Source organism: Crocodylus siamensis, chromosome 5 (assembly GCF_052110815.1).
Source record: "Crocodylus siamensis isolate JL-2025a chromosome 5, ASM5211081v1, whole genome shotgun sequence".
Taxonomy (NCBI): domain Eukaryota; kingdom Metazoa; phylum Chordata; order Crocodylia; family Crocodylidae; genus Crocodylus; species Crocodylus siamensis.
In genome coordinates this window covers 33,979,435-34,002,712 of record NC_143399.1, presented here as the reverse complement: position 1 = coordinate 34,002,712, position 23,278 = coordinate 33,979,435, and the positions used below count along the sequence as shown (strand labels likewise).

General features: G+C 42.3%; 1 protein-coding gene across 2 annotated transcripts in view; it reads left to right on the top strand.

Moving 5' to 3' along the window:
* Positions 1 to 23,278, top strand: part of ALG14 (ALG14 UDP-N-acetylglucosaminyltransferase subunit) — a 43,120-nt gene that overhangs the window by 18,484 nt on the left and 1,358 nt on the right. The window contains exon 3 of one of the 2 annotated variants that reach the window (XM_090049412.1): positions 7,218 to 7,340. The exons of the other annotated variant lie outside the window; for it this stretch is intronic. Within the exon in view, the coding sequence (XP_089905538.1) occupies positions 7,218 to 7,340 (123 nt within the window). The remainder of the gene's footprint in view (positions 1 to 7,217; positions 7,341 to 23,278) is intronic. 2 annotated transcript variants of the gene reach the window in all.

Genomic DNA, 23,278 nt, shown 5'->3' with positions numbered 1-23,278 from the left:
AAGTGGGTGGCCCAAAACTGGACACAGTACCCCAGCTGAGGCCTCACCACTACTGAACAGAGCAGAAGAATCACTTCCCTTGATTTGCAAGTGACATTCCTGTTAATAAAACCCAGTAAATGGTTGCCTTTTTTCACAAGAGCACGCTATTGGCTCATGTTCAGCTGATGGTCTATTGTAATCCCCAGGTCCTTCTCTACAGTACTTCAGCCTAGCCAGTCATTCCCCAGTTATTCAATTATTCTATCCCAAGTGCAGGACTTTGCAGTTCTCCTTGTTGAATTTCATCTGACTGATTGAAGACCATTTTTCCAGTCTGTCCAGGTCATTCTGCATCCTCACTCTCCCCTCCTGAATGTCCACAACTCTACCCAACTTGCTGTCATCCACAGATTTGCTAAGCATGCACTTGATCTCATCATCCAAATCATTAATAAAAATGTTGAACAATACCAGACCCAGGATAGACCCCTGGGGAGCCCCATCTGATACCTCCTTCCAACTAAATGTTGAACTATTGATGACAATTTATTGAGTATGATGACCCACCCGGTTACTCCAGTTACAGTACTTTCATCTAGTCTGCGTTTCCTACCTTGTTAATGAGAATGTTGTGGAAAACAGTATCAAAAGCCTTGCTAAAATCAAGGTATATCACATCAACTGCTCTCCTCCAATCCAGTCTGAAATCTTATCACAGAAGGAAATCAGGGTGGTCGAGAATGACACTTGTTCTTGGTGAATTCATGCTGGCTATTCCTGATCAATTTGTTCTCTAGGTGCCTTATAATAGATTCCTCGAGGACCTGCTCTATGATCTTTTCTTTTCAGGTATCAAGGCAAGGCTGACTGGTCTGCGATTCCCTAAATCCTCTTCCCCCTTTCTTAAGGGCGGTATATCTGCCCTTTTCTAATCATCTGGGACCTCACCTGACCTTCACAAGTTTTTAAAGAGGATAACCAATGGTTCTGAATTTACCTCACCCAATTTCTTCAGTACCGTAGGATGCACCCCACCTGGCCCTGCTGACTTGAAATCATCTAGTTTCTCTAAGTAATCCTGTTATTGTGCTACTGTAAGCTGTATGTCTCCTTTATCTTTGGTGCCAACTACACTCATCATCTGGTAGCTGCCCCTGTTTGTGAAGGCTGAAGTAAAAAAGGCCTTAAGTACTTCAGCCGTCTCTGCATCATCCATAACTAGATCGCCTTCCACATTCCATAAGTGACCTATGGTTTCTCTGGTTTTCCTCTTACTTTTGGCATACTTATAGAATTCCTTTTTATTGCCTTTTATGTCCCTCACCAGCTACATCTCAAATTGTGCTCAGCTACCTTAATTTTCTCCCTGTATGTCTGTGAAATACTCTTATACTCTTTCCTGGTACCCTGTAGGTTGGCTTTTTGAGTCTCAGCTCACTGAAGAGTGATTGCTGTCTAGCCAGACTGGCCTCCTGTCACATTTCTCATTTTTCTGTCATATTGGGATGGACCCATAAAAGGACCTCCTTAAAAAACAGCCAGCTCTCCTGGACTCCTTTTCCCTTCAGACTGGTCTCCCAGGGGATTCTGCCCACCAGTTCCCTGCATTTGTTAAAGTCTGCTTTTCTCAAGTCCAGTGTTTTTATTCTGCGGGTCTCCTTTCTTTCTTCCCTTAGGCTCTTGAACACTATAATTTAATAGTCACTGTCACCCAAGTTATCTTCCACCTTCATATTCTTAACCAATTCCTCCCTATTTGTGAGCTGCAGGTTAAGAAGAGTTTTCCCCCTAGGTAGCCTGTCTACCATCTCCATCAATAAATTATTCCCAACACACTCCCAGAATTTGCTGGACTGCTTATGTACAGCTGTTTCCCTCCCAGCACATGTCCCCGATAACATACTGGAAAAACAATTAAAATAAACACCAACATATGGGAGCACATTAGGAATAGACTAGCTTGTGCACTTTTTGATATACAGATATGATAATGCAATCTTCCAATAAAAGATATGAGGGAGTTTTAGCTGTTTTTTTCTACTTTGCAATAAGCGAAGACAGAAAAGACTCACCAATGAAAAGTCTGGAGGGCACAGTTTTCTGGAGTTGATAGCTGGGCCAAAAACTGGCTTCAGGCTAGGACACTGGTAGGCAACATCTCAGGCTAAGAGCATGTTCTTGGAAAGTGAAAACAAAATTGGTTTTGCCATTATTTGAAATATACACTACAAGACAGATTCTTTCTTCAGTGCCACTTGTGAACATCTGGAAAAGGCACCAGATCCTGCTGAAATCAGCAAAACCAGTTTTGGCATGGGGCAGGGGCTTTGGGTTTTTTGCCATGGTGAAGAAATCTATATTTAGTCTTCTAGCAAAGCTTGCCCCAATTCTGTAAACATGTATGCACTTGATTTGTCTGACTGAGTCTTCATCCATATAAAGTTACTTCTGTACCTAATTTTTTTCAGGACTGTGCATCATAGGGTGTTGTTTACAAAAGAAGGCATGATTAAACTATCAATATTAAGTTGTTTTTGATAACTGCTTTTACTTGGGAAAAATCTCTTGACTGTGCAGTGTTTAAAACTTGCCTATATCAAAACAAAATATACAGGTTCACTGTTGGCAAAACATTCAAAGTCTTTTCTCTTGCCTAAATTTGTGAAGTTAGAATTTATGAAACTGCAGTAATTTATTTTTTACAGAAAAAAATCTAGCTCTGGGAAAACAGGTTTAAAATTTCTTAGTCTACTCTATGAGGCTGTCTAAGGTTTTACAAAAGGAATGCCATTTCTTGAAAGGACTCCATGCACTTCAGTGACCCTATTTACTGGCAGGATTTGCAAGACCCACAGTCCACACCATGGCACTTCTGTTCGCCTGTATGTAACACAAAAACTTTTCACTGCTGTATCTGATGAATTCCAAAGTCTCATCAGTGTTCTAACCATTAGTGACCAGCATCGGATCAGTTTTAAAGAAAATCCAAAGACAGAGGAGGCAACTGAAGGATTCACAAAGCGCCTGCAATCTGTTTAGCAAAGGCACAGCTTCATATACTTTCTGCAGTTGTTAACAAATCAAGCACCTGGTTGACAGCACCTGTTACTGCCTTTGAGCATAACAACTACATCACTTCAACGCTTTCAGCATAACTCATTCTTGTCTCGTTTCTACTCCTCTAGAAGTTAACATATTGCCACCATTAATGACTTTTCCAAACAAGCAACACTTGAAGGAAAGGGTTCATAGGGATTGTGGTATGCATAGAGCAAGGGAGTCAAACCAGAACTGAACCACTATTTATTTTTTAGTGGTGTGAACCAGAATGGAACCCAAACTAATTTAGTGCATCTGAACCCAAACCTGAACCAAACCTAAATAAATACTGGGTCACGTCCCTGCACAGAGCCATGAGGGAATTTAGGAAGGACCCTAGTATGGAAGGAGGAGGAACATGAGAGCTCTGCACTAGATGACCTCATGCAGTCTTTTCCAGCCTATGAGGAGAGGGAGTGGGAGCAGGAGTTGGTGGGTATCCCTGTGTAGCAGGATAGAGTTCTAGGGTTGCCATGCTACCCGTAGGTCCCCTCTCTGTACTGTGCCAAGTGTGCTCCAAGCACCCTCAGAATCTTGTCCGCCACGTCTTTGATCTTCTAAATCATAGGGAGACTGCCCTTTGTCCTCTTGGCTACGGTTCCTGTGATATACCAGACCAGTATTTGGTACAGGTGTTCAGGTACACCCCCGCCTCATGGGCTATGCGTGGCTCCAACCACCCCTTTACCATGCCCCAAGCCTCACTGATGGACTGGACGTTCGTCTGTCTCTTTTGCACACTCTCTCTCTGGGGCCTTTCTGTTGCCTGTTCTGGCTGCCCGCTGCCTTGCTGGGCCTTCTCGCTGCCCGCTTTCACTCTCTGGGGCTTCTTGTTGCCCGTTCTGGCTGCCTGCTGCCTCACTGGGCATCCTTGCTACCCGCTCTCACTCTCTGGGGCTTCTCGCTACCTGCTGTCTGGGGCTGGGGCTCCCACACTGACGTGGTTCCCCTATGAGGCCTCCTCCATTCCCTTATTCCCTCACCCAGTCCTCCGGTATACAACAGCAAACAAAGGACAAGCCCCCGGGCTATAACACAACTCTAAACCGCATGGCTAACCTCCTTTGAATCACACTCGGTGGGTGCTCCATCCCTGACAAGCATCACAAACTGCTCACATTCAGGCCTTTCCCCTTTTCTTATTTTGGCAGCGCTCCTTCTCCTTTGGCTGCCCTCCCCACAGTGCCTGCACACTTGGCACCTGTTCCCCTTTGCACTTGCTGCCCGCACACTTGGCCCCTTTGCTGCCGGTCCCCCGCTTTGCTGTCACTTACAGCTCTGGCCCCTTGCAGCTTCATCCCCAGACTCAAAGCCAGGGCCAGAACTACTACCACTGCTCTGTGGCCATGCTGGGACAGGAGGCAGCACATGCTCCATGCTCTTTGTGCCCAGCTGGAGGGGGACCCAGCAGAAGCTGGAGCTGTAAGGAGAAGATAAGAGGTGACAGGGAGCAGAGGCTGCAGAGGGGTACAGCAACTGTGACTCCAAATCTGACCCTGAGCTTGGGGTAGGAGCTGCAACCACAGCCTCCCTCCACCCCCAGGCTTTTACTTGAATCTAAGATGAAGGTCTTCCCCCCACCCCCCCGTGCTGAATGAGGAAGAAAACCTCATCTTAGATTCAAGTAAATGATTCCCAGTAATCATTCCAGGGAAATTAGATGTATTTAACATTTTTTCATACCAGGTATTAGGATTTCTTAGTATAGCTTTCATAAGCATAAAATGCTGTCAGTATATTAGATGTATATTATTTAAGGGCCATTTGGCAAATTCTGAGGCTTCTGTTCAGGTAACAGAAATTCATTTTCCTTTAAGAAAAGTCTCTCTTTTGTTAAATATTGGCTGCCTGCCTTGGCTACAAAAATATTCAAACTGAAAATATAAGGCTGATGCTGGAAGCAAGAGAACATGCACCTGTAGCTGAAAATGATTGGTCTGTGCTATCTAAAGACCACATTGTCAAACAGTATGTGTTTTGGCACAAAGGGAGCCTGAGCGATTCTGAATGTTCTTTTGACCCATCCTCACATTTCCAAAAATGGTTCCTTGAAGTCAAGGTGCAGATTCACTGGCACGGATGTAGGGATGTGGGCATTTTATGCCCAGATGGCAAGGGGATTATACAAAGCTCCATACCACCACTACACCACATCCCATGCCTCGCAGCTGGCATCCAAACAAATTCTTAACTTTTGACCCACACTTAGCCTTACCCTGTCTGAGGACTTACCGGGGTCTCCCTCTGAGGACTTACCAGGGTCTCCCTCTGACCCAAAACTTGACCTCACCATGTCTGAGGACTTACCAGGGTCTCGGCCTAAGGCCCAGCTGAGGCCTCATTCATCCATAGACTTACCTGGGCCTAACTGCCCCTTTCCTTGGCTTCAATTTATGCCCTCTCACTAGGGCCGTCATTTATTTTATTATGCTTGTGGGGGTTGGCTCCTGTGCTGCCCCTCAGGCCACATCTACAGACCTACTCAACACACCCCCAGTGCAGCCCTTCAGGGCGTCCTTGGAACCCTATTCTACACCCCAGTACACACAGTCCTTCAGGCCACAACAGTGCACCCTACTTTGTGTGGGCCACCACACATACTTCTGCCCCCTCACTGATGCTGCTATACTTCTCTGCCCCCTCACCAGGGCCTCCGGGGTCTTACACCTACAGCTGTAGGTATCCCACCAGGATGTGGGCCTGGGTTATAAGGTGCCCCCGCCTTTCACTGGGGAGGCAACTGGCCTGGCATTTCTGGGGAACTACCCCACCACGGCTAGTCCCACCAAACCATCCTTCCCCAGCAGGGTGTATGTTTCAGTCATACCCAGGACCAGGAGCTTCCTGCCATCCCCGTAGCTCCTGCCCTTACCTCCAAGATGTTGCAAGCCGGGTCCAGCCGGGCAGCATTCTCCCCAGAGCTGCAGCCAACAAACTGCTGGTTCCTCTGAGGGCCTGATCTGAAATCGAAGCTGCTCAACCCCCTCCTCCTATCAGGATGCCCTCCTGCAGTCATGTGACTGCCTCATCAGGGCTGGCCCCTACCTGCTGGCTGCCCTGTTGCCTACTCTCAGGCCTTAAAGTGGCAGGCACCAAAGGTGCTCTGCCACGCTCTACTCCGCATACATAGTTAGAACCACAAGTTACCGGTGAAATCTTGACCTTTCTAAGCAGACAAACTGCCTTTTGACCCATCCTCACATTTCCAAAAATGGTTCCTTCAAGTTAAGGTACAGATTCACTGGCAAGGATGTAGGGACTATGTATACGGTCTTCTATTTAGACACTCATTTAGCAGGTGGGGTGAATCTTGGGTATTCTTTGGGAATTGTTTTATATTTTTGTTATTTTATCTGTTTTTGTGATTTTATCTTTTTATGATTGTAAGCCACGCTAAGCCTTTTTGGGGAAGGGAGAATAGATGTCAAATAAAAAGGCAGGTCTCCCGTTAGCTCTGTGCCATCTGTTTTGAGGAAAGTGGAAAATGTTAGGTTGTGTCAGCCTGGTATTCTCCATAGAAAACTAATCTTTTCTCTTTCCTGTTTAAAAAGGAGGCAAAGTTTCCAATTTCCTGGTTTTGATAGCTGTTCTTCCCAATTATAAATTCATAAAGAAATTAATTTCTTTGCTTAGGCACTCATTTAAAGAAAATAATAATTGTCTGAGGTTTGATCACATTAGTTTCTGCACTACTATATCTCCATTCAGTTTATGCAGGCAAGAAGCAGAGATGAATCTGATCCACTAATTAAGCATAAAATTATGTAATGTCTCTTATTGTCCACTAGGTGGGGCACTAAATTAACATACCACTGATGAGGTTGCTCCAGCTAACTGACTTTACTGAGTTAAAAAAAAGTTTCAAAGTACTATTGGACAGAAAAAAGGCAGAGTTCTGTTGTTTATCAGTGTATTTGACAAATGCAGCACCCTGTAGCTTGCTAAGCATTTTATAGCACAAGGTATTTGTCCCTGAAGAAATCAGAACCCAAGTTTGAAAAAAATAACACAAAGGAACTTAAGAAGCTTACAAGTGAATAGCAAATGGCGTTTTATAGCAGAATTGTTATACATGCCATAATGTACTCTGCAGGAGAAATGTAGTAACTTAATTCATTTTTCCTGCTGTCTTGCAGTTTACCCTTAATCGTATTCCCAGAAGTCGGGAGGTCCGGCAGTCTTGGATCTCATCAGTGGCAACAACGCTGTACTCCATGTGTTATTCCCTTCCTTTGACTGTCAAACTGAAGCCAGATTTGGTATGTAATATAAACTGTGTTACAGGAGAAGTGCTTTCTGTTGCAAAAGAAGGGCTTAGGGTACCCACAAAATAGACTATGCAGTGTGTATAAATTTATGCTTGCAATCCTTACCCAGACAAAACTCCCATTAAAGAAAGGATTGTGAGATCAGACTATAATAATTTCCCCTCAGGTATACTATAACTAAAATTTAGCCCCCAAACTGTTTCCAGTTAAGAGCTGGCAGGTAAATTCTTAAAAGACAAAACACTTTTGAAGTGCTTGTACCTTGTGTTGTTCAACCTGCCTATAATATCAACCACAGAAAAGACAGAGAATCCTAGACTTACGTCAAGGAAGAAAGATCAGAATACCCAAGTAATGCCCAAGCTTTGTTCAGCAGAGACAACCTCAGTCTGTTTTAAGGATCCTATTTTCCTCATTTGATGATCTCAGAATCAGGAAAGTACATCCTTCAGGTTGTACTGATAGCCGTCAAAAGATAAGTATTACATTTTACCTGGAAAATCTACAGTTTGACTCTATGGCTGAGGGCCTATAGAACATCTGACTAAATTTCTACTGAATTTACGTGTGATATTGAGAATATTTTTATGACATTTTTCCAAGTTTAATCAACAAAGTCAGTGTTGTTTTATGCATTCTAAAGTAAAAACTTTATAGTTGGCACTTCCTTATGAAAACAAGACTACTAATTAAAAAGCTGTCCCAATTAAGGACATTTGATAGCAAAAATCTTTCACATTCACTCCTTTTCCCTATTATGAATTGCTTAGTTTACCAAACACCTAAAAATATATTTATGTAAATTAGAATCCCTTGGCAGCCATAGCTTATGAGAGAAAACAAAGACAGGGTTGTGCCAGTAGCAACTTAGGCTAGCAAAAACTAGTTTACCCTTGCGTGTTTTCAGCTGGTACTAAGGCAGACTTCTTCCCCTCTTTTAGGCAGGTAGAACTTAGTACAATCCAGATTGCTGGTCCTTAATGATGTTATCTCTTCAAAGAACTGGCATGCAGGAGCACAGACTGCCTGCAATTTCTGTACTTCTCTAAGGCCTGCCCAACTCCCTGGTGTGTCTGGTCTGGGAAAGGCAGATTTAGGCCATCAGGAAGTTGCATTGAATTAGTGCTTCTCATTAGGGGTCTGATCGTATTTTAGCACTACCTTGTGAATATCTCCACCTGGCACAAGCCATCATTGCTGTTGTGTCTATGTGTCCACACTTGTATAATTTACGTGGGCTTTTCAACTACGTGTGCATTCATTTCGTCATGGAGCTATTGAAATTATTTGGCTTATTCCCAGACTATCCTCTCTTTCTAAGCAGATATGTCACTATTAAAGAGCAGACTGTCCTCAAATACGTAAGCCCATGCTAATTAAAACCAGCATGTTTCTTTTACATAGTCATCTGAATAAGTTAACATTTCATGTTTTCAAAGTACCGAACTCATGGCTATAGTTAGTAGAAACCAGCCCAATCTACAGAGTTTTGAATTGGAGCCAAACTCTAGAGTTCGCATGTTTGGTTCTCAGAGTTTGGTCTCAGATTTTGACCCATCTTTAATATTTAGCTACATTTTAGTAAATATTTTTCCTTTTTCTAATGTTCATACATTTTAAATACATCATAAAGTTAAAAAACTTAACTTTTTAAATACATATAATTTCAGCTAACCACCACTTCCATTCATTGTATTTTCTTGAAAGATTTCAATAAGACCTGTTAAACAAGTTAACCCATATAATTACAAAATCGAGATTTTTATAATTAGCCTGGCTTTAGGAGTAGATACAATACAGGCTGATAGTTATGAGATATCCTTTAGGCTTTCCTACAGTTTGTTTCAGTAATTCTAAGTAGCATCAGATTGCAAACAGTATTCCAATATACGTTTATAGAAGCTATTTTGAATTGTTTATGGACATGACCCTGATCTCAGTGGCTTCAGTAGTTTCTATCAAAGCAAACACTGCACTTCTTGCCAGGAGTTTCCATGGGAAGGTTTATTCTACAATATTAACAACAACTAAAGCCACTTCTTATTTTTCAAACTTCAAGAAAACAAAAAAATCAAGGCGAGGTCATTGTGGAACCCCCTGCAATTTTTTTCCATGCCAATTTTATTTTTTCATTAGAGAAATGATAAAGGTAACTTTTATCCAAATTAAGGAAACAGCCTATGTGAAATGAGAATAATGAGTGCATTAGGAAATTGTCTTGCTACAGTAGAGGTTTCATTTAATGAATACCAATTTTATCAAGTTCTCATTATGAATGAAATTGACTGGAAAATCTAACTACGCAGCCTGTTACCAAAATATGTTACCAAAGAGCTGACATGGCACATCATATGAGAAGAGCAGTATGAACTAATAGCTATGTAATTCAATTGATTCTTTGTTTATTAGAAGGACTTAAAATGGCTATGGCATTTGTTTGTAGATTTGTTAGAACCAGTATCAAAGTCGCTAATCTACTGATAATTTAGTATGCAGGTAATGCTTTTGATAGGATAAAAAGAGTTTGTCTTTGTAAAACCAATAACAGTTTAAAGAAGCAGCATGTCTCTGGCAGGATCCATGAGTACATTCAGTGCATGCTGATTTAATGTTTAAGAGCATTTTTAAATGGCATCGATCAATGTTTATTTACAATATAAGAAGAATAAGCCAGAGAGCTTGTAAAGATTACGGAATGCTTATCAAGGTGAAAACAGAATTAAACTAAAATAGCTTTTATTGGCAATAAAAAGTTCTTAGATATGTAGCATGTGAAATAACTGCTTATATTTAACTGTCTGTGAGTGAAAGTGTGCTCAATGATCCACAGCTCCCCACATTCTTGACAGAATATCACATTCAGTAGTTTCCAAGACTTGGAAGGGGTGGAACAAATGTTAGGATTGAATTGAGGGCATTGGTCTATAACTTCTGACATGCAAGTTAGCACCTAAGAATTAAGGGTGCCTGTAGACATGTGGGGATGCTACTCTGATGTGCTGTAATTACAGCATGTCAGAGCAGACTGGATTAATCAAGTCTGCTGGACCATGCTAATTAGCGCACTCCAGCAGCCTCCCCGTCTCAAGCATTCAGCATCCCTGTGCTTCAAAATGGTGGTGGGGTGCTTTAGTTAAAGCACCCCTGCTACCATTTTGAAGCTTGGGACACTTAATACATGAGATGCTGTGGGTATTTTAATTAGAGTGGCTCTCAGAGCTTCTCTAATTAAAGTGCCCCCCCCCCCCGAGCATGTGTGAAGATGTCCTAAGTTTAGAAATACCAGGCACAGTGTCTGGTCAAGCCAAAAGGTAGATATTTGTAACACTAAAACCTGTGGGGGCTCTAGCTTTTATAAGTCCAGGCAAATATTTTTCTGCTATATATTTTTGTTGAAGAAAAGTACAAATTTGGCATTCTTTTCAGCCATTTACATATAGGAGTGACTGATCCTGCAAATCTTTGTGCACCAGAGATTCCTTTTGGTCCCAACAGAAATGCTGAACAGTATAAGGTGAGGCCTTTAACTGAAATAGTTTTGACTGGGGATCAGAAGGCTCCAAGTGCAGCAGATCTGATGTTTCACCGTTCAGTGAATAGAGCTGAAGAGAAATCCTGGAAAAGGTTGTCTCTGCAACATAAAAAAGTCAACATTATTGGGGATGCATTGACTTAGATTGGCATATCTAGTATGCTCATGGGTCAGTAAAGGGGAAGTAGCAGACTGCAGCACAGGGATTGCATGATTTGCCTCTGCGTTGGGGGAGGATTATTTTCCCTTTTATATCTTTCACTGATCTCCAGGCAAAGTCTTTTCTACTTGTGCTTTGTGTGACAGGGGGCAGTGTGCCACCCATTCCATTCTTAAGGCAGTAAACACTGAGGGTGCTAAGCAATTGTAGGGTCAGAACTTGTGCTAAAAATCTTATTTGAAGTTCATTTTTTTCAGAGAAGTTGTATGACTAGGATCTTAAAGAATGAGAAAAGATTTAGCTGTTCAACTTGAGATGCTTTACATTTTCATAATTAAAGTGCTCATTAGCAGCTGAAAGCTAGCTCCTCCTCAGTGTCAGGTTGGACATCCAAAAAAGTCAGTAATCACTTCTGCAAATCTTGGCCTCTGTTCTCATAGATAGGTACAATATGTCAGAAATAAGCAGCATAATGTGCTGTGGCCACATCCATCATGGGCATCTGCTGGTGGCATGGCATGGTCTGATCTCACTTCTGCTTTAGTTTCCTACTTGTCTTTGATCAGATCCATCAGCCTCTACCACATTCCAGACTGAGGTGACCTAGCTCGCTGGCAAGAACACACGAATATCCCAAACCCTTCTCAGGTAGCCAAAGTTCAAAATAAACACTTGGACAAACTCTCCCACCCTATCTAAGCTAAATTGCTAGCACACACTGAACACTTTAGCCTAGGTAGAGAACTAAGCAAGCAATACATCTCTCTCACCAGAGTTTTGGTAAGCCAAAGTCAGTCTCCTGTAGATTCATCGTTCCACATGGAGAATCTAGTAAAAGAGAAGTTTTCATTCCTGCAAACGCTGTAAGGTTTGCTTTCCCTTTCCTAGCCAGCTATCAGCTGTGGGGGCTCTCTCTGTAATCTGATACCTGCTTCAGGTGTGGCAGGGTAGGGCTGATTAGATGTCCAGCAACCTATTACTCTTTCTTGACTGACAGGATTTGTACACATCAGTGCACATGGCCAGTTCTTAAGCTAGTTAAAGGCTCTGTAGCAGACGTGGGTATTTTGTACAGAAATGCTCACACAGTGAAACTATATGAAAGGAGACCTTTATTTCACTTAGCTAAGATTTTCCATTCTTTGTACCATGCTCAAAATGTCTCAGATTCATAGCATTTTAGCAGATTGTCACAATGGATAATAAGTTATTGTTCCTTATATCACAATTCTCATTAGATCTTTGTGGTAAGCCACAAGATCTGGGTGGTGCCCTCAGTTCCCTATTACTTTTGAGTAAGTGCACTTTTTGTGATGCTAGTATAATCTGGTAAGATCTTTTGTGCACTTTTCCCATAATTTGTCTGGTACTGGACTGTTTTTATATTATGTCTCATCTTGTATCGTTCTTTTTGGATCAAAATATTCAACATGTAGAAGAGAAACCACAGTAGGAAAATAAAAAGATAAGCCCTATAAGTTGCACAGTATTAAAAAAAGTTAAGTTAAACCACACAAAATTAAAATTAAGTATTTGACCGGGATTAATGAACACATTGGAGTCTTCTTTTTCTTTAGTATCTTTTACATACAGTATGCCTACATTTCAGTTCCAGGAGTACTCCTTAGCTTGGTTAATTAGCTCATGCTGAGCTCTGTGCTGCCATGGCTGAAGTACCCCAAGTGAGCTGCTTTAAAGTTAATTTGTAAGTCTGTATAGGATGCTGTAGTCAGTTTTCATCTATGAAGCACTTCATGAATGTTCACTTATCCTTGATAGGTAAGTAAGCAAGCAGTGTTATACTCCATTGGTAAAATGAGTAAGTGAAGTTAAGTGATTTCCCTAAATCCCCATAGAGAGTCAGTGTTAGTGTTAAGATTACACTGAAATCGAGGCTCCCATTTACAATTAGCCTCTGAACTGAAGCTATCCCATTCATCCTCCTAAAAATAGTTCCTATTTTTTTCCATTGCATAATTTACATACACAGCACATAAGTTACCATCTTTCAAAGCAAATAAAAATGAGCTAATAATTGAATTCACTGCAGTCTAGTTGTGATATCTATTCCTTGCCCTTAGCATCCTGCTGCAGATACTTCAATAATACCAGCTTTTGCATTGAAAGGAAATACCAACCACCATTAAGAATAGGTTTGTATTGACAAAACACTACCTAGCTAAGTGGCAGACTTAGAAATATATTGTTATACATATAATAGTTATATTTTACCATCTAAATTATCCAAAATGTTAATATAGTGGATGCTTTTACACGTATAATGAAAATTGCATTGAAAACAGTGGTTTAGAGTTACTGCCCATGTGTGTTTTATATTTAATAGTTTTTAGGTTTTATTTTTGTTTTCCTCTTTGGAGTGAACAGTCCACAATGGTAGTCTCCATTTTGTGATAAGGATGAAAAAAGACATGTCTTTATCTTAAATAGCATCTACAAGCCAAGGAATTTCCTGGGGCTTTATGGTTAGGAGACCATTCAGATACAAGCTCAGTCAAGATGCTACTTTGAACTCTGGGGTGTGCTAAAATTAACTTAGAGAGTATGACTAAGAGCCGTGTCCCAAATCCTGGCAACTGGATCCTTCAAGCAGATCATATGGAATCCATGGATCACTGGATTGGCCACTTCAACAGCTCCTGATCACTGACTGGCAAGACTGCAACTATGCTATAGTACCTTTGGTGCTGTATCCTTGATGTTGCAACTGGGAATGCTTATATCTAAAAAAAAGAATGGCAAGCAACTTGGAGAAGGGAAAGGGAAGGGCCAGACCCAGAGTCCAAAGGAGCAGGCCATGCTAGGGACCTAGATTATTCTGTGCATGCAGCACAAGGAAAAGTAGTGAGGAATATGTTCAAAAAAAACTCTTTTAAACAACATGGATCAGAAAGGCATCCCAGTTAGATCAGTAGTGTTTGTATGAAATAGAGATACCTTCAGTTGATAGAAGGTCAGGGGCTTGTTATTGTTAATTCAAGTGGTTTAAAGACATGGGGCTATATTTATCACTAGTATAACATCACTGAAACCAGCAACTTGTACGCTGGGATAAATTTGTCTCATTCCTTTCATCTTGGTTTGTGTTATAGGATTTCAGATTGTTACCTACTGACAGCAACAGAGCACAACATTTGAACTAGTTTTATATTCTGGTGAGGGGAAAAGCTGTTGATGACATCTCCAAATTGCACAAAAAATTAGTAGTTACTTCAGTGGTCTTTCTGGTGTCTAGAGAAGGCTTGAAAACTTTTCTGCCATCTCCCCTTCCCCAGCAAAAGCAACAACCTATACTGTTTGGATTTTTTACTTTAGAAAATGTAAGAATTGTCAAATGTCAAATCTATTCTTAGCTGTCTTTGGAATGCAGAACTCAGAAATGTTTTTTAAACTCTCATAGATGACATCAAGAGCTAGGGTACTAAATCTTTAAAAAAGATATAGTCTCTCCCAAACATTTTTAGGCTGTCACCTATGAAAGCTTATGCCTCTCTATACCAGTTAGTCATTAAGGTACCACCCTGTCCTGCCTTTTGCCTGACTTCAGACGAACTTGGCCAACTACCTCTCTCTGCTCATGTTAGGGCTGAAGAAACTCATGTCAATAGGTTAATGATTTGCTGAGGATCCCATGGTGAGTCAGTAGCAGAAAAAAAAGGAACCCTGGTTTTCTGAGTCCCAGGACCTACATCTGGATAACAACCACCTACCTCTTTCCCCTTTGCTATAAATGTATTAAGTATAAAAAGTAGTTGAAAGCATCAGTGAACAAATTATTCTTGAGTTTAATTTTACAGACTGCAGCAGACTGACTGTCCAAATATCAAAAGCGAGCTGGTTGCGCAGCTAAGGTTGGAAAGCTCTGGTTCCCACAGTCGCAGGACAGTAATTAGAGCATACTCAGGAGTCAGCTGATTCAGAAATCCAAGGGAAAAAACCTAAGAATAGAAAATAATAAAACAAGCTAGACCATGGCCACTAAATACCTTTATAGATCAGTAAAAGAATATTAAAATAGAAATATTACAAAAAACGTATACCAGTGAAAAAAATAGCTGTATTTTACATAGCTTGCAAGGTGCATATATCCGCATCATAAATTCTTTTTCTCCCTCATAGACTACCTTTCTCCCTAAAAAGAGAACTGCCAAACCAAGGAATTGTGGGTCAGGATACAAGGGGGTTGGGGGGGAAAGGGACTTGGTAGTGGGGGTCTACTATAAACCACCACACCAGGAGGATGAGCTAGTCCTGGAATTCTCCAGACAGCTCTCAGAGGCCATACTGTCAAGAGATATGGTTGTCATGGGTGACCTAAACTACCCTGACATCTGCTGAGAGGAGCAGTCACCCAACTCTAACCACTCATGCAGGTTCTTAACCTGCATACAGGACCTCCACCTAATGCAGCAGGTATACGATCCCGCTAGGGGAAACGCCTTGCTGGGCTTCGTGTTATCTACAGGGGATGACCTGATGGGGAACCAACTTCCAAGGGAAGTGGTGCTCGCTCCTGACCTGGGGGTCTTGGAAAGGAGGCTAGATAGACACCTAGCCAGGGTCGTTTGACCCCAGCATCCTTTCCTGCCTGTGGCACGGGGTCGGACTTGATGATCTGCTCAGGTCCCTTCCAACCCTACCAACTATGAAACTATGGAAGGTACAAGGTAACCTAGGGGGTAGTGACTATCAATTGATTGAATTCACTATCTGGCAAAAGGTGGGTAAACTAACCAGCAGGGCTGAAATGCTAGACTTCAGAAAGGGTGACCAGTGTGCTCAGGAGATTAGTTAGTGAGGCATTAAAGCTCAAGAGCATTGGTGAAATGGGGGTCCAGGAAGAGTGGTCGTTCCTCGAGGAATCAGTCCTACGGGCGCAGAAGGAGACAATTCCATCGCACATAAAAGGGGGCAAAGGGGCCAAGAAGCCCTCTTGGCTGAACAGGGAAGTCCGGGAAAGCCTAAGGACAAGGAAAGAGGTATACAGGCTGTGGAAACAGGGTAGTTACCAAGGAGGAGTATTCACTTCTCTATTTTCTCTCTCCCCCTCTCCTTCCAGAACCCGCTGGTGCTGTAGTCTGCCATGGTGGGAAGGCGGCAGCAGCAGCTGTGGATTCTGTTAGTAGGTTTGGGAGACCAGATGCAGAACCTGCCATCAGTGTTCATGTTGATGCCACTGACACCCTCCTGGTACACTGGAAGTTCCCACCCATAGCCCCGACCCGAAACTTGCCAGCAGCATCAACTGTGGACCCAGGCAAGAGCTGCTGCTCTGCCAGGCAGGTGGTGGCATCAGCTGCAGGCACAGCCAGCAGGTTCCACAGCTGGCACCGGTGCCTGCCTGACACAGCAGCAGCTCCTGCATGAGTCCACAACTGACACCACAGGCAGGTTCTGGGCAGGAGCTTCCACTGTGCCAGTGGGCAGGGGCGTCAGCTATGGACGCCGCTGGCAGGTTCTGTGTCTAGGCTCCTGAAACTACCAGCAGGGTCCACACCTGATGCTTCTTCCTGCCTTGTGTGGCAGGAGGCCCGCTCAGGTCCACAGCTGATACCTGATGCTGCTGGGTGGAAGCAGGGCTGCCTGCCTACCTGGCACCACATAGCAGCCAGAGCCACTGCCCACCCATGGGCCAGATCCAGTTATTTCGCACCTGTCTACCCATGGGCCTGATTGAATCTGTTGATGGGCCAGCTCTGGCCCGCAGGATATATTTTGCCCACCCCAGTCTAACATAATGTAATAGTCATCTATTTTACAATATTTACAAGCAGTGATAAAATACGGCATTCACAGAAGAGAATATTTGACTTGTCATTAAGACTGAACAGATTTTCCACGGCTTATGCCCTGTTTACAGCAGTTCTTTATGACATTTAAACTGTATTACATTTTAGACACATTTGAAGGCACAAGGTAACATTTTAAAAATGACTTGTTCATAAATATAACCAACTTCCAGTGAATTGGGCTCTTAAAGATAGATTTTTTAAAGTATTCAATTACCCCAAAATACAGGTAAGCTAGGGATTTTTAAAAGCATCTTGATGCCTAACTCCCAGAGTGTTAAGTGCCTAGATCACTCATAATCAACCTGGCCTGTGGGCCAGATACAACACACAGACATGGGGTTTTGGCAGCGGAGAGGGGGTTGCCAGTGGTCCTCTTCCCCTGTCCCTGCTGGAAGAAACAGTGGTTGTAGGAGGTCTTCTTTCTGTACTATGCAGAAAGAAGCAGAGGTAGAGGCCTAGTGTCTGTCCATCTCTAACCCAAGCTGGGTCATTCTGGCCTGCAGCCAGAAAATGTTGCTGACTGCTGGGCTAGATGGTTTTGAAAAATTCACTAGGTTTCTATCTGCCTCTTTAGATGTCTGGATGCCTTTAAAATGCTGTCTATCAGTGTCTGTCAGTTCTGAAAATAGGATTTACACCCCTAAATAATTTAAACATTTCTGAAAAGTATACTGAAAGTGCAAGTCCCAAACAATTTGCAGACAGCACACCACCTATAAAAGAAGGAAGGACAGGATGCAGCAAAAAATCAGTACTTTTTCATAAGGAGGTGTTTTGCTAGGTTCTGTTATTTTAAAAAGTGTTAGATCCTGAAGTTCCTTTTCCTTCATAGTTACTTATTTTTTACATAAATCAGTATACTAAGATCATGCTCTGGGTAAGAAGAGTTTCTAATGCGGGTCACAAGCTTGGCACAAAGCTGCCTGGAGTTAGCAATTTTGTAGTGTCCACCTCCTACCCCCCATCCTGGTTAATCATGGAATCAGAGGGTTGGAAGGGCTGACATCGGTCCAACCCTGTACAGGTGTAGGGTGTACTGTCCCTAAATCATCCTACACATGCTTAAGAGGTGACTGGGACGGCATTAGTAGTCAGCAGAAACTGGAGAAAACTGAGGGCTTCCATAAATTTGTAAAGAGCTGGCCCTACAGCTGGACATTTTCAGGATTAAATGAACACAACACAGGTCTTCAAAAAATCTTTGCACACTACTGCCAAGCTATGCCAAGTGTTCCTCCTGTCACGATCCAGAATCTGTCCCTGAATACAGATAGCAGTGAGTTTGTATCGTGTTGTCAAGCTCACAAAGATCAGTCTCTGTGGAATTCCCCTAACTGAGATAAGACAGCAGGAAATGCTGACAGTTTCCATATGCAAAACAGTCTAGTGTTAATTTTTTAAATGTCCACTAAGTTTGAACAGACTTTGCTGTACTCTTTTCTGACAGCTATATCTTAGAATCATCAGAAGTGCTGCCATATTTAGTTATAAATGAGTTTGTTTGTCTAAAGAAATGTAATTCATCTTGCAAGTTTTCTGCCCTTTTTTAAAGCCGTTTGCCTGACATTTAATCCTGGTACAGCTGTGAGCTCTGGTTTCAGTGTATTAGCTAATAAATGTCATTCTGATGCATTGTTGCATTCATTTACACTAAAGCAGCTTTCATCTGCAGTGGATACCATGTGTCGGAGTTCACTGCGTACTAAACTAGGGGAAAGAAACTATAGGCCTCATTTGATGCCTTTCAACAGCAGCAAAAAATTTCTAAAGCAAGATGACACAATTACTAGAGTTTCAATATGGGAGTTATTAAGAACCTATGTATTCATCAGACTATGGAAGTGAAGGACACTAACCATTTAATGGCATTGTCAGTGCCGTGCAGCATTAGGCATATAACTGCAAGAGAATTCGTTACCTAGAAAAAGTACTAGTTCCACACACTTTGTGGTGTACTTCCAGAAGCAGTACAAGAGAGAGGAAAGGCACAGGGAGGAATTAGGTGTTATATAATAAACATTTTACACCTCACACTTAATTTTAAAATTACATTATTACATTGTTTCATTCACTGTATGGTGTTATATAAAATTACTCAAACTTAATGTTAGAGAGCTTCTTACTGTATATAGGTACAGATATGAAAAAACCCAAACAGCTGGAATTAAACAGAGACAACCAATTAACTGGGAATGCTCCTTATTTAAGGCAGACAAGGTTCTTTGAGTGACTCTGATATCTTTTATTAGACCAACTTAAATAGTTGGAAAACAATTATTAAGCAATTAAGCAAGCTTTCAGGGGTATTCCTGAATAACCTAAAGTAGGAATGTCAAAGATACAGCCCATGGGTATCATTCAGCCTGCAGTACTGCCCATAGATCTTGGAGATCTTGCTGCATGCAGCATTGGTCCAGGATGTGTGTTGTGCCAGTCTAGGATGAGCACTGCAGTGTCTACACCATACTGGACCCACATGCTGGATCCAGCATGCAGAGATGGTCTGCAGGCCTGATCCAGGCCACGAACCTGCCTATGCCATTTATCAGACCCACAGGGCCTGGTGAGTTTGACATCCCTGATATGAAGCTAATGAAGTTGTAGCTATTTTAGCTACTGGAAGAATCCCTTGTGGCCTATAGTCAGACAGGTGTAATTTACACCAGTTCCCAACTAGCCCCAGAGTGAAAGAACCACAGATAAATACTGCCCCCTTAGACCCACACATATTTTTGATAATGCACTTGCTGGAGTTTAGCCAGACCAGAAAATATGGCACTAGATCTTCAAAGAAGACAATTTATCTAGTGCTATGTGCAGATTCTGCAAGCCAGCCCTTGAGTTAGAGCAAATAAAATAATGGATAAAAGACCCTGAAATACTAGTCCTGAATTGCCCTTCTAGATTTCGTGCTCCTCTGTCATCTGACAGGGATTCAGTTCTGTCTCACAGGATGACAGTCATTCCTACTGGGAGATACTTGTATCCAGTATCAGTTTGAGAACGTTCTTTTCTCTCAGAATGGACTGTCTCTTTCTTTGAGCTCTACTTTTAAATTGTTCATGTTCCTTTGAAATGTACTAACTAGGAATCTTCTCTATTTCCTAGAAAAGCCCATCTTTACTCAAACTTCTTTCTAAGCTTTAGAATATCTGTAGATGCTTCCAACCCTCAGTACTCCTGCATTGGGTGGAGAGTATTGCGTACTGGCTTTTGAACAGTTTTCCTTAAGTGTATTGGTCTTGGATTTATCTGTGTCCGTTTCATACCACACTAGTTTTCTCAAAATTTTCCCCTATATCCGTTGATTGTTCTAAAATCCAGGCAATGGGAAATCGATTATCTCATAGGTGTCTTATCTGGTGACACTTGAGATAGAGTAAGACAGGTTGAACAAGATTTTTTCAGAGGAATTCCCAATTCATTACATCAGTGATTTCTAGGTGGGATGTTGCTCTAGCAATTTCAGGCATGCACAAAACATTAATCTTCCACTGTCAGCAAGACTATTTTATAAAATGTTTAAAATCATATGTGATATTCAATGGTAGCAGTCGATTAACTCCTTGAATGCCAGCGACTTGTGCCTGACAAACTAAGATGCAGGTTTTTGATGTCAGAAAGTGAGCTTTTGGAGACAAGTAGCACATCTTGTGGACAACATTCATGGAGCCACACCTGGAATTTAGAGTTATCCTCTCCAAGTAAAAGCCACAGGAATGTGTATGATGGAGAAAAAGGGAAGATGACACAGGCATTGCAATGGGATAACATTCTACAAGTATGTTAGCATCAAGAGGAAGATTAAGGAAAGCATGGGTCCATTACTGAATGAAGGAGGCAACCTAGTGAGAGCTGATACAGAAAAGGCTGAAGTGCTCAATGCCTTTTTCACCTCAGCCTTCACAGGCAATGTCAGCTCTCAGATTACTGCACCTGACAGCACAGTTTGGGGAACAAGTGAGCAGGCAACAATGGCAAAAGAACAGGTTAGGGACTATTTAGAAAAACTGGATGTGTACAAGTCCATGAGGTGGACAGGATGCACCCAAGGGTGCTGAGGGAGTTGGCCAATGTGATTGCAGAGCTGTTGGCCATCATCTTAGAAAACTCATGGCAATCAGGAGAGGTCCTGGACAATTGGAAAACAACAAATATAGTGTTTATCTTTAAGAAAGGGAAGAAGAATGATCCAGGGAACTACAGACCAGTCAGCCTTACCTCAGTCCATGGAAAAATCATGAAACAGATCCTCAAGGAATCCATTTCTAAGCACTTGGAGGAGGAGAAGGTGATTAGGGACTGTCAGCATAGATTCACCAAGGGCAAATCATGCCTGACCAACCTGATTGCTTTCTATGATGAGGTAACTGGCTTTGTGGATGTGTGGAGACCAGTGGATATGATCTACCTTGGCTTTAGCAAAGATTTTGATATGGTCTCCAACAACATTCTTGCAAACAAACTAAGGAAGTATGGGTTGGTTGAATGGACTGCAAGGTGGATAGAAAACTGGCTGGTTCATTGATTCATTAGTGTCAGAGGGTACTAAGCAATAGCTCAATGGCGTTTGGCAGTCAGTATCAAGTGCGGTGCCCTGGAGTTCAGTTCTGGGGCTGGTTTTGTTCAATATGTTCATCAGTGACCTAGAAGATGGGATAGAGTGCACCCTCAGCAAGTTTGTGGATGACACCAAGCTGGAGGGAGTAGTAGTTATTCTGGAGGGTAAGGCTAGGATTCAGAGAGGCCTCGACAAATTGAAGGATTGGAACAAAACAAATCTTATGACGTTCAATAAAGACAAGTGCAAAGTCCTACACCTAGGACAGAACAATGCCATGAACAACTACAGGCTGGGGACCGAGTCACTAAGCAGCAGCTCTTCAGAAAAGGACCTGGGGGTTATAGTGGACAATAAGCCAACAGTGTGCCCTTGTTGCAAAGAAGGCTATTGGCATCCTGGGCTGCATTAGTAGGAGCATTGCCAGCAGATAGAGGGAAGTGATTCTGCCCTTCTGTCTGGCACTCTTGAGGCCACATCTGGAGTACTGTGTTTAGTGTTGGGCCCCCCACTACAGAAAGCATGTGGACAAATTGGACAGTCCAGAGCATCTAATAAATGAATGTGACATCCAGAGACTATGAGGAGTCTGTCAAATGTACTGTATTGTAAATGAACTTTCTACCAAAAAATAAACAGCAGTAAAATCTTTAGGAACTAGAAAACTGTGAACTCAGAATGTTAAGATTATAAAATTTCACACACAGTCTTTAACAACCTGATTCCAAGGTGCTAAATTAATGGGAGTTTTGTGGTTTGTTAACTCTTCTGCCTGGGGAAAAGGGCAGAAAAGACTTCTAGACTGTGTTCCCCATTTTCAGTTAATCTCCTACTGTACAGAAAATTCTGCCAACATGGTACTTATTCAATGTAGGAAAGAAATCCAACTCCCCAAACTGGGACTGTCTTTGGAAGAAGAGGATATAAGTATAGGTTAGTTGCCTGAAGGCACCCAGTTCAAAACTGTTAGCTTGGACCATTCTGAGCCATAGTTTAACAGTCTGTGAAATAGAAGAATATTTCAATCTCAGAAATAATTGTGTGTAAAGGCACTTTGAGACCCTCTGATGACTAGTGCACAAGTGCTAATGATTTAAGGCTTAGATCTCAGGTAAGCAATGCTAATTATTAACGTGCATAACAACACATTTAAATGGAGGTGTTTTGCTAAATACTGAAGGCTAAGCACTTGTTCAAAAGATTCAACAATTTATCAAGCCAGCTAATATACTCAGATAAAGGCTCTAATTCAAAGTGTTTAGGCACTGGCTAAGTGCATTGCTGATTTGGGGACAAAGTTCAGAAGCTTTATATAACTGAATTGCCAGTTTCAGTAAGTCCTAATTGAATTCTTTAGGTCTTACTGTGCCCTAAACTTACAAATTCTTCGCTTTTCCTAGACACTAAGGCTAGGGACAGACATTCAAAAAGCTGGATCCTGAATTGATTCAGTCTTTGCAGGTTAGTCTAACCTCGCTAGATTGAACCAAGTTGCAAGTAAATAGACATTCAGAAAATGCAGGCACATGCCTGCTGTGGTTCAGGCCAGAAGCTGGAGGTCATCTGAGCACCCGCTTGGCTGCAGGGAAGTTGTGCTGGGGGATGGGGTGTGGCCAGCCCTGGCAGTAACCTCAAGTGAACTGGCCAGGGTGGGGGTTTAATTTTCCCCTCCCATCCCACCAGCACTGCCTGGTGCTCCCCCCGACTGCCACAGCAGCAGAGGTGCAGCCAGACGGCAGCCAGCGTAACCCCCGAGTCAGAGGGGGCAGGAATTAAATTTATTCCTGACTCCACCCCCTCTGCCCCCAGGAGACCATGTCTGGGGTCTGCCCGTCTCAACCATTACCATCACTCACTCCCTGCACA